Below are 15,573 nucleotides of genomic sequence, written 5' to 3'. Positions count from 1 at the left end.
GCCAGGCTGAAAGGGCTCGGGTAGCCGGCCTTGTCGGCCCTTAAAGAGCCCCCTGGATGGCCTGGCCTCAACTGCCCTCGCCGAGCCACGCAAAGGGGTCTGCTTCTGGTTCTCGTCGGCCTCCCAGGTTGGCTTTCCTTCTTTTCCCGAAGGTGGGCCCTTAGGTTTACCGCCAGGAGCCTGCGGCCGCCGGGAAACCCAAACCCGAGTGTCCGGAGAGTAACCGGAAGTGCCGTCCCAGGCGGAGGGGCGGCGCCGGCTGCTGCCGTGGTAAGCGCGGCCCGCGGGGCCTGGGAGGGGCATGGCCTGCGGGGCCCAGGGATCGGGGGAGGGGTTCTGCGGGACCCGAGAACCCCTCGGCCTCCGCCTGGTAGGAGCAGCCTCTGGTCCTCGCAACAGAGCAGGGTCTGGGACCCCCCCCCCCCCCCCGTGACGGCGACTGAAAGGAGGTCAATGAAAAGTTGAAGGAAGAGAAGCTTAGTACTATCGTTCCTGGAGATAATAGTAAACACTGCCAGGCACTTTTCTAAGTGATCTAAGTGTATCTTTCACTTTGGGGGGAAAAAAAAAAACAAGGACGTTGAATGTTCTCCACCCACCGCCCACCCCTATCTTTAAGGCAGAGATTGGTCATGTTGCATCGAATCTGTATGCAGAAAAATCTGGTTTATTTAATCATTCCATAACCATTTTTGGAAACCGGCATTATATATAGCTTTGTATCATATGCACTTATCAACTGCATCTTGAGGTTTATAGTGGTAGAAGAATGGGTCATTGATCTCAGAAGTTGAGGTAAAAATTGAAACAAGTAGAACAGGACTCAGGGCTTTATTATGAAGTTAAGGTTAGTCATTACCCAGAAGGATTCTCGGTGTTTTGTCTAGAGCTGTTTGGGAAGGAACTGATGGCTACCAGTGGCAGGTGCTTCTTGCAGGAGAAAATAGAATGTAAGGAAAGGTGGGAAGAGGTAAGTTACGGTTGAAAGATACTGACCAGACTGGGGAGTAAATGGAACCAATTTTTAGATGTTCAAGCCTCAGAAAAGTTATAAATTTCACAAAAATTATAAATTTCTACATTATTGATTTTTTTTCCTCTAGGAGAGGGAAGAATTGAGTGTTGTGAATAGTTATGGACTAGAGACCTTTTGGAGCCAAAAGGAAGATAGTCTTGAGTCTTTGTTGTTATGGTAAGTAACATACCAGGCTGTATGTTTCTATATAAACAGTGGATTTTTGAGGCCGGAGGAGAGGGAAACTGGGGGAGACGAGGAGCAATGGGAGAAGATACATGGAAAGAAGATACATGACCCTTTCTTAGCTCCTGAGATAGCAGAGTGCTAAAACCAGTGCTGTCCTACCAATTTAAGTGTATTTTCTACTCCTTTTCAACAGGCTTATTCACAATAGGCTTTTAGTAATTCCTTTGTGATTGGTTTGCAGCCCCCAAAAGGCAGTATGCCCAATGCTTAAGCAGGCCCTGGAGTCAGAAGATAGAGGTTTAGATACTGGCTCTGCTGCTTACTAGCTGTGAGCTCTTTAGTTAGTTAACTGCCCTGAGCATGAGGTTTTCTATCTGTAAGGCACAAACATTGGTATTCATACCTATTTTACAATCTTGGGAAGATTAAATGAGATAATCCATGTAATTAATGAAAAATAAATGAGGTAATCCCTAGCCTGGGACCTGATACAGTAAGCATTATCTAGTTTTTTAGATAACACCTTATCAACTTTATCTGCCTGTCACGTACATACTTTAACTATAAGGGTAGCCTTGAGCTTTGAAGTTCTGTACTCAGCCTGTCTGCCTATTCTGTGCACTCTGACCCTAGCCATGGAAGAGAGAACCAGTCTTTTCCTAGGAAGAGGTAAGAGAAACCTCTTAGCGAAGGGTACCCTGAAGCTAAGACTTGAAGTATATATTTGGGTTTGCCAGATGCACCAGCCAGGGCTACTAGCCTAGCCTGTTATATTGATGCTGAGGCTTAGAGGATGATGGCTCTTTTTTGGTTCTGATATTCATTCATATTTTTCATTCATTCAACAAATGTATTCTAGACGCTAGGAATATTGCAGTGAACAAAAGACTAAGTCCTAACCCTAATGGAAGTTATATTCTAGTAGGAGAGAGAAACAAGTTAACAAATATAAGATATGTACCACAAAGTTGGATGATGATAAGTGCTATGAAGAGAAATATTGTAAAACAGGCTAAGGGGACATAGCTATTTTAGATGAAGTAGTCAGGGTGTGCCTCTTTTTAAGGAAATAATTTTCAGTCAGAGACTTGATCAAATAAAGGAGCAAGCTACTTGGGGGAAGGGCATTCTAGGCAGAAGGAGCAAGTGTAAAGATTCTGATGTATTGTGTGAGGCTGAAGGTAGGGGGAGGTACCGCATTATGTAGCGCAGTGAAAACTTTAGGTTTTATTCTTAGAGTGGTAGGAAGCAGTTATAGTATTTTGAACTGGGGAAGTGTCATGGACTACTTTAAATTTTGACAGCCAGACTGTATTTTATTTTCTAGGTGCTGACCTCTAAAAGTCTTCCTTATTTTTAATTTTTTCCTTATTTTTAATTTTTTTCCTTGGTGCCCTACAGTTGATTGGCTATTTAGGGCAAATATGATACCCTCGGCTGATAAAATTAGGGAATATTTTAATTCATTTAACAGGCTATGACCATGCTCAGAATCATTTATTTCCACTCTACTCTCTCTCCTTTTGACCTTAACAGTAATACGCATTTTAAAAGACAAAACTCCCATACAGCCACCATCTTAGAGTAGCTATTTGTCTGTATGGATGCATATCTTTACTTAGTTGTGATTCTAAAGTTTTCCTTTTCCTCCTAGCATTTCTCCATAAATGTTTTTCTGTTTTTTGCTTAATCTTCGTATTAATCATTAACTGATTATTATTTATTATTTAGTTAACTATTTTAAATGGTTTTGAACAAGGCTTTGCATAAGAGACAGGCACAGAGGATGAGCTCAAGAAATGTTAGTGTTTTTGTGACTGTGAAGATGGAATTAAGAAAATAATAGAACCTACCATTTATTGAGCATCTGTTGAGATCCAGGCATCGAGCCATGTCCTTTATTGACAGTGTCTCAGTTCCCATGGCAACTCTTTAAGACATGTAATGATATCTTACTTATTTTATCGAAATTGAAGTTTGAAGCTGAAGAAAGTAACTTACCCAAGTTCTCATAGCTACAAAAAGCACAGTGGGAATTTGAGCCAAAATCTGATTCCAGAGTTTGAACATTCAGCTTTAACTATCACAATATACTAACTCTCAGCTCCCATGTTCTTTTTTTTTTTAATATATATATATTTTTTTAATTTATTTATTTTTGGCTGCATCGGGTCTTCGTTGCTGCACGCTGGCCTTCTCCAGCTGCAGCGAGCGTGGTCTGCTCTTCATTGTGGTGCGCAGACTTCTCATTGCGGTGGCTTCTCCTGTTGCGGAGCACAGGCTCTAGGCGTGCAGGCTTCAGTGGTTGTGGCACGTGGGCTCAGTAGTTGTGGCTCGCAGGCTCTAGAGCACAGGCTCAGTAGTGGCGCACGGACCCATGTCCCCTGCATTGGCAGGCGGACTGTTAACCACTGCGCCACCAGGGAAGCCCTCAGCTCCCATGTTCTTAAAAAACAAAATAAGATACATTTAAATTTTGAAGTAATTTCAGATTTACAAAAAAGTTGTAAAATAATATAAAGAATACCCATACACCTTTCACCTGCAGTCCCTAAATGTTTACATTTTACTATGTTTGTTTTATGAGTCTGTCTATACTAATTTCTCTATACATACATGTACCTATATGTACATTTTTTCTGAACCTTTTGAGAGTAAGTTATAGACAGAATACCTCATCTCAAACTACGAGAGAATTAAGCCCTAAAGTCCTAAGACATGGTAAGCCCTGAAGTAATAGGTATGCAATGGATTAACTTCTCTCCCATGTGTGTTCAGTGCTACTAGCTACATGCCATTCTTGGGAGAATTTAAAAAATAGTTACTCAAGTCATTTTCTGTAGGGCTTTGTTCTTTGCCAGAACTCTAGTTGAGAAAGCCTGTCCTAAATACTCAATTGTTTATTCCCTGAAGACAAGGCTATTCTCTTATATTATCATTACAGTTACCACAGTCAAAAAATTAACATTCATATAATACTATTATCTGATCGCCAGACATTATTGGAGTTTAGCCAATTGTTCTACTAACGTCCTTTGTAGGAAAAGAAAAATAAGTTTTTTTTGTTGTCCAGGATCCATTCCACCATCACCCATTTCATTTAATTGTCATGTCTTTATTGTGGAACATATCCTCAGACTTTGTCTTTAGACTTTTTTTTTTTTTTTAAGTTTAGGCCATTTATTTGGCAGAATTTTCCTCAATTTGGGTTTGTCTGATGTTTCCTCATGATTAGATTCAGGTTATACATTTTTGGCAAGATAGCACAGAAGTGATGTTCTGTTCTTTGCATCATATTAGGAGGCAACTATATATCTTGTTACTGGTGGTGTTAACTCTGATCATTTGGTTAAGGTGGTGTCTTCCAGGTTTCTAAACTTTGAAGTTACTTTTTTTGTCTTTCTAATTATTAAATATCTAGTGGGGAGATATATTCAGATTGTGTAAATATCCTGATTCTCATAAAACTTTCATCCACTATATTTTTGTATTTTCGCCTGAAACAGTTGTTACTCTTCATTGGACATGTGATGTTTTTAATTCCATCATTTATTCTACATTTAATTGTTGGCTTTTTTAATATAAGAAAAAACTATCCCTTCTCAGTCACTATTTATTCACTTTTTTTTTGATAAATAAAACCAAACGTTTATTTACACCAAAGAATTCCAACACTGGATCTTTCACATATGAAGGACAAAGTATTATATATATACAGACAGCAAGGGGTGGCAGGGCTGTAACAGGAGAGTTTAGTTTTCTCACAATTACAGTTCTACCATTTCAGTTTCACTGAAGATAGTGGCTCTGCTCCTACCTCTCAGGTACATTTACAAGACTGAGGGGCAGGTCTTCTCAATGGATGGCATGTGAGGGAAGGGGAAGGTAGGAAAAGAAGGTAGAAAGCTTAAAATAAAATGCAGTGGCCACATCTCTCATTAGCTCTTCAAGAGCTGCTAGCATGAAACCAACATAGACAATGTTTTTTTCTTTTGTAAAACGCAGTAATTATACCCAGTAACTAACTGAATTCAAAAGGGCCAAGTCAAAGAAAACTGAAAAAGATTTTGCCTTCCCCCTCCTACCAGCTATAGAGCATGTTGGGAGATGAAAGGGGAGAGGACCGAGGTAAGGAGCCTGGGAGGGACGGTATTAAAGTTTTAAACTGAACTGAAACTAAATTATAAGTGAGTTGCATTTAGGTTAGGTCAGTAAGACATGATTCATACTGAACAGACGTTTTCAGGACCTGTCTGCACTTTGGGTAGATTTTCAGCATCTCGGTGTAACTAAGACATATTTCCACTAGATTTACCAGTATAACCCCACTGAAGCACTTTTGGAGTAAAGTGATATAAGTGACTAGCAGTACACTGCTCTTATAGGTTGGGTCCTTCCTTCTTCCTTCCTTCCCACCTCCCTTCAAGAAGCTACATTTTTGTAAACTCTGGAGGAGAGCATGGAATACAAACCCCTCAAAGTGTGAGATGGTAGGGGAGCAATGGTGGGCATGGGAAGAGATCTCCACCCAAACGCAGCAGGCAGAATTGAGGCTGGTTTATCGTTGTTCTTTAGTGGTGAGGAACTGAATTTGGAAGGGGAGAAAAAAATTTGTCCGTGAAATATTCCACCTGCAGAGAATTTTTCAGGGAATCCCCTGAGTTATGAAAAGTTCGAGTTAAAAAAAAAGAAAGAAAGAAAAAAAGGAATACAGCCTATTATAATTTTTTTTTTATGACTGAACTGCTATAAATCCACAAGCAACGGTTCAGACACGGTGCTTCTGAAGCCTTTCACTCCTCCCCGCCAGGCGCAAGCTGCATCGAGGGAGTGAGTGGACTCCCCAGCCTCTGCTCAGGCATCAGGAGACAGAAGGGGCCATTACTGCTGAGCGCCAGCGGCAGCTGGAACGGGCATCCCAAGGGGGTTGGCAGCAGCAATCACTGGTGAGCCTGCCTGAGGTCTAAGGGCTGAAGGGGTTGGCACTGAAGAAATCCCTGACATCATATTGGTGCTGCTGACAGGCATACTGCCCCCTGGCATGCTAGATGAGCCCATTCGAGTCTGGTCCTTCACAACAGTGTAGAAATAGGGGTGCTCCACGGCCTCTCTTGTGGTGAGCCATGACTGTTGGTCGTACCGCAGCAGCTTGTCCAGGAAATCCAAGGCCTCAGGACTGACAAGGTACTGGTTTTCACTGTGGACAAAGCATTCCCATCGCTTATGGGAATGTCTGCCCAAGATATCGTTAAAACGTGATCTAATTGAATGTTGTATTTGTCAATATAGTCATATAAATCTCTGTCCCCAGAACCTTGGCTGTTCTCACCAACTGATCATAATTGTCATGTTCATGGAAAAATGGCTCCTTCCGGAAGATCACACTTGCCAGCATACAACCCAAGCTCCACATATCCAAACTATAATCATACATCTGATAGTCTACAAGTAGCTCAGGACCTTTAAAATATTGGAAAGCAACTCGGACGTTATGTTCTTGGCCAGGATGGTAAAACTCAGCCAAACCCCAGTCTATTAGCCGTAGCTTCTGTGCTCATGATTAATGATGACATTATGGGGCTTTACATCTCTGTGCATAATCCCCATGCTGTGACAATAATCCAGGGCCTTCAGAATCTCATACATGTAAAATCGAATATCATAGTCTGTTGACCTCTGGTACAATTGCTTGAAGTCTGTGTTGTTTACGTGTTCAAAAACCAAGGCAGGAGTTCGTGACACGGGGTCTTTTACAATGTCTGCCAGTGTGATGATGTTGGGACCACCTTGCAAATTCTCCAAAATCTTTATTTCATGCTTGATTTTCTTCTTCTTTACTGGCTTGAGAATTTTAACAACAACTTTTTCATTATTTGTGATGTTGATGGCTTCAAATACTTCACTGTATTTACCTCGGCCTAGTTTTCTAACCAGCTGGTAGTCATCTTGATTTCCCCATTCCACCACATGTGACTTGTAATCCCAGTACTTTTGGGCTCTGTGCGTATTAACATCTGTGTAAACTCTGGCCCTGTTTGGCACGGGTCCTGACATGTCAGACAGGTTGGCGGACAAAGCTGGACTTGACGTTTGGAGAGATGGCAGTCACTGTGTTGAGAGGCAAGTGGGGGTAAGAGCTTGTTTCAGAACTTTTTTCTTCAAACTGTGGTGGAAGCTGCAGTGGCGGCGGACGCTCTCCCCTCTCTTCACACAGACAATATGGCGGCGGCGGACTATTTATTCACTTTTTAAATGAGTATGGATTCATGGATTCTTATTGTGTTACTAATTTATCACTATCATTATTTATTTTGATGTTGTTTGTTCCTGATTTGTATAGTGGCAGCCCCTTCAGCCTGGCTCCTGGGTCCTCTTGGCATATTGTCACCACTTTTTGAGCACTTCCTTATTTTCTGACACAAACAAGGTGTTCCAGGTTCATCTTGTACTTTCTAAGCCCTGGAATTAGACATTTCTCCAGTGAGCCTTGATTCCTTTCAGTGGGAAATGGTGTTTAGAAACCATGCTCTAAGTGCTTGGTGTGCTCATTACTACTGGGATTTCATCGTTTGTGACCTCATAGCCAGACATTAGTAAAAAAAAAAAAAAAAAGTACACACTTTCACACATACACACATTTCTATTTTTTCTGTGTATACTTAAAAACCTTGACCTCGGGCTCTCCTGGTGGCGCAGTGGTTGAGAGTCCGCCTGCCGATGCAGGGGACGCGGGTTCGTGCCCCGGTCTGGGAAGATCCCACGTGCCGCGGAGCGGCTGGGCCCGTGAGCCATGGCCACTGAGCCTGCGCGTCCAGAGCCTGTGCTCCGACAGGAGAGACCACAACAGTGAGAGGCCTGTGTACCGCCAAAAAAACCAAAAACCTTGACCTCATACTGATACTTCTAATTCCAGTTAAACACTACATATGCAGAGTTCATTCTAGCCTTTCCCTTTTCTGTGTTTGTAACCCCTTTCGCTGACAGGGAAGCATCTGGGTGCCGTTATATTTATTTATTTGTTCATTCCTAGGCTATACATTAAGTAGTGAACCTTTTCTACTCTGGAGGAAAACTCCTACTAATTAGAGTTCAGTAATTGTTTATAGTCCTTTTTATCTTTAGTTTGAGTTTATATAATCCTAATACTGTATTATAAAGTTATTTGAGTTATTTTTCCCCCTCCTGGGTGGTTTTGTTATTAATTTGAAATACAGACTTGTTTGTTTTTATTTGTATTCCATTTTAATTTTTTTCTCCCTCAGCTTTTCTATTTATTTATGTATTTGTTGAATATGTGAAATGTAACAGTTTAAAAAGTAAAAATGTGTGTTTTACAAAAATGTATATACTAACAGAAGTATGACTCTCTTTCCATCCACCCTTTGGTACCAATTTCATTTTCCTGTCCTTTTGATCCCATTTACACCTACCTTTTGATGATAACCAAACTCATTAGTTTCTTCTTTTCTGAGTTTCTTTTTGGCCAAATGAATAGATACATGTGTAGTTTCTTATTTCTACTTAATTCACAACTGCTTTCTAAAATTTACGGTTTATCCTAGAAATTGCTCCACATCAATTCATAAAGGTTATCTTCATCCTGTTTTACAGTTACATAGTACCTCATTATATGTGAACATACCTTCTCTGTGCCAGGCACTGTCCCAGGTGCTAGGGAAACAGCAGCAAATGAAATGAACTAAAATCCTTGTCCTTTAGGGGCTTACATTCTATGGAGAAAAATAAAACAGGAAGGGAGAGAAGGAGTGTTGTATGTGTGGGTCAGCTGAGGTGGAGGTGTGTCATAATTTAAAATAGGATGGTCAGTCAGGCCTTACTGAGACTATGACAGTTTACCAAGGATTTGAGTGAGGTGAGAGAGGGAGCTTTGAAGATCTAAAGGAAGAGCACTTTAGCAGGGAGAGACTACAAGCACAAAGACCTTGAAATGGGAATGGACCTGGCTTGTTTGAACAACAGCAAGGAGGCCAAGGTGACTAGCGTGCAGTACACACGAGAAGAGCAGAGAAGTGTGTCAGAGTGGTAACTAGGAATCAGATTTCCTAGGGACTCCTAGGTTCTAATAGGAGCAGTTTTGGTGGAGTGGTGAGGGTATTTGATTGGAGTATGTTCCAGAAACCTTGGAAGATAAGAATTAAAGACAATAAACAGATTGATTTCTTTTGAGGAATTTTGCTGTAAAGAGAAGCAGAAGTGAGACAATAGCTCGAGCGTGAGGTGGTTGAGAGAAGTTTCTTGTTAGTGCTTTGGTTTTAGGAGAGACATAACAGCTAGTTTGCTGATTAGTGTGATCCAGTAGGAAAGAACAAATTGATATTGCAGGAGAGAGAGGATAGAATTGCAGGAGTGATGTCTTTGTGGCAAAAAGGGGTGGAATCCAGTACACCAATGGACAGGTTGTCCTTAGATTGGGCAGGGGAAGTTTGTTATCCGTGGTAACAGAAGGAAAGATGGAGAGTGCATGACCGCCTTGGAAGAGGTTGGTTGATGTGGTGGGAGCATGTGGAAGTGTTTTTTTTATGTTTTTGGTTTTTGGCTTCCTTAGATTTTCTCAGTAAAATAGGAAGCAAAGTCATCCTATTTTTTTTTATCAGCAGTAAGTTGGGATTTTTCTTTTTGAGCAAGGTTTGTGTTCATACAGCCATATCAAAGCAGACTCTTAGGCCCCTTTACCATAATAATAGTTATTATAATAGCTAACACAGAGTACTTACCATGAGATAGATCGTGATTAATTTATTACTCAACTCAATGATGTGAGATAATTTCCATCATTAATCGATTTTATAGATGAGGAAACTATGTACAGAGTGATTAAGTAACTTGCCTGACATCACACAGCTAGGATGATAGTCATAGAAACTTACTTTCTCTCTCTTTGCACTGGGAATTCTAATGATCATTAACCATTTTCTTCCAAACCTTACTATAGAAAGGACTGCACAGATATTCATAGCCCCTTTTGGATTGTTTTCTTCATGAGCAGGCGTACTAATTATTAGGCATCTTGATTATTCATTTGAACCAAGGGAAGAGGAGGAATTCTGGTTTTGAGATCACCTGAGTTCATTAAAGAAACAGTTCTTTCTGGTACTTGCCCTGTATGTGTTGCTGATTGGTTTTATACTAGCAAAGAGGAAAAGTAACTGCTTTCAACCCCTGTAAAACCTAGAGCACTTGTGGACTTTGATACAGAAATTCTGCCTTTTCTGCAGCAATTTTAATTTTGAGCATTTTTTCTTAGTTAAAGGAATATAAATAATACTTCTTCTTTGTCTCACAGGGTTGGAAATACCAAGTAAAGAATTAGTATATATGATGCTGGAAACTTGCAGAGAGGAGCTGCTCATGACTGAAAGGCCTAAAACAGATGTATCTTTCAAGTTCTCATCGAGAAAATGACTGTGAAGAAAATGATGGGTCAGGAAGACCAGTGGAAAACTCCCTAGGAGAGAGCCATAGAAAATGTACACTTCAGAAGAGAGGTATAATCAGAGAACTCAGAAAAGGAAAATATATCATGTATACCCTCAGAAGGGTAAAAAGATTTTTATTCATGTGCATGAGATTACTCAAATAGATGATCATATATACCAGTGCCTTGAACGTGAGCAAAACTTCTGTGAAAACTTAGCTCTTATTATGTGTGAGAGAACCCATACAGGGGAGAAACCTTATAGATGTGATATGTGTGAGAAAACCTTCATCCAAAGCTCAGATCTTATTTCACACCAGAGGATCCACCATTATGAGAAACCTTATAAATGTAGCAAATGTGAGAAGAGCTTCTGGCACCACTTAGCCCTTTCAGGACACCAGAGAACACATGCAGGTAAAAAATTCTATACATGTGACATTTGTGGCAAGAATTTTGGTCAGAGCTCTGATCTGCTTGTCCACCAGCGAAGCCATACAGGCGAGAAACCGTATCTATGTAGTGAGTGTGACAAATGCTTCAGCCGAAGTACAAACCTCATAAGACACCGAAGAACTCACACAGGTGAGAAACCATTTAAGTGTCTGGAGTGTGAAAAAGCTTTTAGTGGGAAATCAGATCTTATTAGCCACCAGAGAACTCATACTGGTGAAAGGCCCTACAAATGTAATAAGTGTGAGAAAAGTTACCGACACCGTTCAGCCTTCATTGTTCATAAAAGAGTTCATACTGGGGAGAAGCCCTATAAGTGTGGTGCCTGTGAGAAATGCTTTGGCCAGAAATCAGACCTTATTGTACACCAGAGAGTCCACACAGGTGAGAAGCCGTATAAATGTTTAGAATGTATGCGAAGTTTTACTCGGAGCGCCAACCTAATCAGGCACCAGGCAACTCACACTCACACTTTTAAATGCCTGGAATATGAGAAAAGTTTCAACTGTAGTTCAGACCTTATTGTGCATCAAAGAATTCACATGGAAGAGAAACCACATCAGTGGTCTGCATGTGAGAGTGGCTTCCTCCTGGGCATGGACTTTGTTGCCCAACAGAAAATGAGAACTCAGACAGAGGAGCTGCATTATAAATACGGTGTCTGTGATAAAAGCTTTCACCAGAGCTCAGCACTTCTTCAACATCAGACAATCCACATCGGTGAAAAACCATATATCTGTGATGTGGGTGAAAAAGGTCTTGAGCTCAGCCCTCCCCATGCATCAGAAGCCTCACAAATGTCTTGACCAGACAAGAAGTTATAATGCCATAAAAAATGTATTTGCAATGTAAGAGAACTCCTTAAGATGAAGAACTCTAAGCAAATCTCAGACTTTCCTCAGAGCTCAGATTTCACTGGGGACCAGAGAATCTGCAATTGTAGGAAGTTGAGAAATGGTTTGCCCAGAGAGCTGTCCTTACAGAAGCTTATCAACCACTCCAATGAGAAACCTTACAAATGCTCTGAGTTTGGGAAAACCTTTAGTCCAAGCTTGTATCTGATCACCCACAAAAGGATTCTTACAGGTGGGAAACCTTACAAATTTGGTGAATGTGAGAAAGCTTTGTAGCAATGGTCACCTCTTCTCATTCCAAGAGAATTCACATTGGTGGACAGCATTTTTAATACCCTGTGTCAACAGTGCTTCAGAGAGTGTGCACGTTTCATTGGACGTCAGAACGCCCCACTGGGAGGAGACCCCCACAAGTGTGAAGAAAGCTTCTAACAGAACTATGACTTTCTTACCTATCAGAGAAGCCATACAGGTGAAAATTTCTATATTTGCCTTGAAGGTGGCAAAAGCATTAGGTGGAGAGCCTTCTTGGGTTTGCACCCCCTCCAAAAAAAAAAAAATCTGAGGAAAGACCTTATGAATTCTCTGAGTGAGAAAAGCTTCTGTCAGTGATCGGTTTTTGTGTTATACTGGGGAACTCACATAAGTGAAAAACCCTATAAATAACCTTGAGTCTAAAAAAAAGCCTTGCAGGAAATCCCTACCTTATTGCGCCCCAAAGAGCCTACTCTGCAGATAATTTTGTTCTAGTAAGAGATCTAACTGTGGACTGTGTACATTTAATAGGTATGAGAAGAACTGTTCTCATAGTTAGTTGACTCATACAGTAGAGATGACTTTTAATGAGTCAATATGTAAACTGTTTTTTTTTAGATACCCAGAAACAACTTCTGGAAGGAGCTAGGGCAGGTCAGAGTAGGCCTGATGGGAAACTCAGGTAAAGATGCTTTTCTTTTATCTGAACCACTTAATGATTGCTTTACTTTCAGTTTTTAAAGTTTGGAACTCCAATAAAGGAAAGGACTGTAACCTTGAGATAGAAGGTGTGGCATGTGTTACTGTTGGGGGAAAGAAGTACATTTACTTTGCCTCTGTCGATTTTGTAAGTCTTGGCTGGAATGGGGACTAGTGTGTTGATAGCAGCATGGGAACCTTTTGCTGGTTGTGAAAAGAACTAAGCAGCTAGGGAGTAGTTATCATAGATCAAAACTCTTCCCAAGGCTTCCCCTTTGGAGGGCCAACCTCATAACGAGGTAGAATACTCAGCTTTTTACTTGTGAGTTGAGGCATACCCTTACAAGTTTCCTTTCCCTAAAATCTTTCAGATTATTACTGGTATTTGCAGTTTCAGCTTTAGAGATTCATTTCTTCTCAACTCAGAGATGCACGTTCCAGGATAATAGTTATGATTTTTGCTAGTACCCATACTTTTGTGACTTCATTTATCATGTTTCTTTCAATGGTAAGATATCCTCTTCAGCTCCTTGCAAAATAATTAAAGCTGAAAGAAAGATTTAAGCCTGAGTAGGCACAGAGTAAAACACATAATGATGCATTATTAATGGAGAAGCTAGACTTTGATTTTGAGAATCGTGACTCAAAAGCTGGTGTTTTGTGTTTTTTTTCCACTCCATCATCCTGCTGTTTATAGCAAATCAAGCCGCATAATGACATGCCTTTCATTTACTTCGATTCTGCCAAGGAAAGAGAATACTTTTTATTCCCAGGGAAAAGACTGCAGTCACCACAATATAAGGTATATATTTCGCTTGTAATGTAGGATTCTAAATGCTAGAAGGGAAAAGTAGTTGGCAGATTCATCAGAGGTTTAAGGATAAGCAGTTATCTCCAACTTAACAGGATAATTATGATTACCTTTAATATTCTCCAGAAATACTCTAATTAATCCAGGGATCTGTACGTGGACACTTCTGAGGTTTTTTTTCTTCCCTCCGATTAAACGACATTTAATATAAATACTTAAAACTTCTACAGTATTTGGGACTGTAGGCTTGGTGAATAAGTTTTGAGTCCTCTGGTTTATCTTAGCAAATCCTGAACTCCAGAGAGCGTTGGTGTTCGGACTCATGGCGGTGGCCAACTATTGCACTGCCACCTTGTGTATGGCTCTAAGCTTTGATCCTGATGACTGGTTGTTGACCTTGATAATCTTAGGGTCAGAGGATATAGCTCATAGTGATAATAAGGAATCTGATTCTACGGTGTTTTTTTCTTTCTTCTTTTAGAAAACATGTCCTGGAAGTTTATTTGGTCTGATGTATTTTAGTAATTTTCATAAATAGCTCTTATACCATAAAAAGTTGCTCGGTGTGATAAAACACACAAGATGTATTTGTTTCTCTTTGGTGAAAATCATGTCTATCACTAGTATATGTTTGACAATTGTAATTCTTAAAATAGTATTGGGTGTATGGCTTGGTGGTGATGAAAATTAGTCCTTATGGCTACTTGTTAGTCATTAGAGAGAACTTGGAGAAGGGAACAGAGTTTGTATCTTTGGCAGGGCAGTGACTTGCCCTTTCTTTCAACTAATCTTCCTGGTAATTGTCTCTAGTCTTTAAGTAAATTAAGAATGGACCATCCCTCAGACAGAGAACTTTGGGGGTATGAAACAGGTCTGAGGGCTTTTAACCATGGGGGGAAAACGGTGTTGGTATTACTCATATAGAATAACCTGAGGTTGGAAAGGACCACTTGGGAGCCTGTAACCAAAACTAGAAGGTAACTTCTGGGATGGATGGAGGTTCTCTTGAAACAGTGCCAACCTAAATCTACCTCAGGTAAGTAGTCAGAGTGACTTTTTCTAGGTTTCAGACCAAACGAGACACTTGTATTCAGTCAATGTATTCCTATGCTTTAATGTTTTTGTTTTCCCTTAATTCTTAAATAAAAGCATTGTTCTGAAAACTCCCATTTTTGCCTCCACTGTACTAAGAAAAAGCATTTCCCCTACACTTGCGTTAGAATAAAGCAGATGTTCAGGAATCCTTTCACAGTGTATACGTATATCAAACTGTCATAGTGTACACTTTAAATACCTTAAAATTTTATTTGTCAGTTATATCTCAGTAAAGCTGGGGGGAAAAGGAATAAAGTGGATATTCATGTGACCCTTTGGCCTGGTGGTGATGATAGCCATTGAACCATCTCTAGAATTCCAAGATTTTTTTTTTTTAAGAATTCCAGGAATTTTTGATGCTAAGGCAAATAATGAATGGAAACCTGGAAGGAATCATTGTCTTTGCTCTGCTGTAGACATTGGATCCTTTTGGAGCCTCCCCATTGCATTACATACGGAGTACAGGGAGGAGTAATAGCTTAAACTGACCGTATTTGGGACTAAAATTCAGAAACAACAAAACTGTCTGTCTACACCCTCAAAATAAAGGACAATTTTGAATTTTCAATTCCCAGTGGAATTCATGTATGACTCCAGTTCTACCTCTTGTCACCTTATCATTTGTTGGAGTGGGGCAAAGCAGATGGTGTAAAAATGGTGGCACTGATTTACCTCCCATTATGAAGTTTGCCCCAGTTTACATCTATTTGCTCTGCCACAGAATAGGTCCCAGCGTTTTAAGTGGCTCTCATTGTGGGAAAAGAAT

The 15,573-nt window shown here is 40.4% G+C and overlaps 1 protein-coding gene and 1 pseudogene across 4 annotated transcripts; one reads left to right on the top strand and one right to left on the bottom strand.

The window, feature by feature from the left end:
* Nucleotides 1–15,357, top strand: ZNF322 (zinc finger protein 322). 4 transcript variants are annotated; one of them, XM_060023437.1, is made up of 3 exons: nt 1–127; nt 1,104–1,192; nt 10,509–15,357. In XM_060023437.1, the coding sequence occupies exon 3, from the start codon at nt 10,691–10,693 to the stop codon at nt 11,897–11,899; it is 1,209 nt and encodes a 402-aa protein (XP_059879420.1). In that variant the 5' UTR covers nt 1–127; nt 1,104–1,192; nt 10,509–10,690; the 3' UTR covers nt 11,900–15,357. The 4 variants fall into 4 exon arrangements, with proteins under 4 accessions (XP_059879420.1, XP_059879421.1, XP_059879422.1 ...); XM_060023436.1 differs by lacking the exon at nt 1–127 and adding an exon at nt 170–270; XM_060023438.1 differs by lacking the exon at nt 1,104–1,192.
* On the bottom strand, nt 5,915–7,258 carry LOC132432701 (casein kinase II subunit alpha pseudogene; annotated as a pseudogene).
* Nucleotides 15,358–15,573: the final 216 nt, after the last annotated feature.

The sequence above is a fragment of the Delphinus delphis genome, chromosome 10 (genome assembly GCF_949987515.2).
Source record: "Delphinus delphis chromosome 10, mDelDel1.2, whole genome shotgun sequence".
In the NCBI taxonomy this organism is placed as follows: domain Eukaryota; kingdom Metazoa; phylum Chordata; class Mammalia; order Artiodactyla; family Delphinidae; genus Delphinus; species Delphinus delphis.
This window is presented reverse-complemented; position numbering and strand designations above follow the sequence as displayed.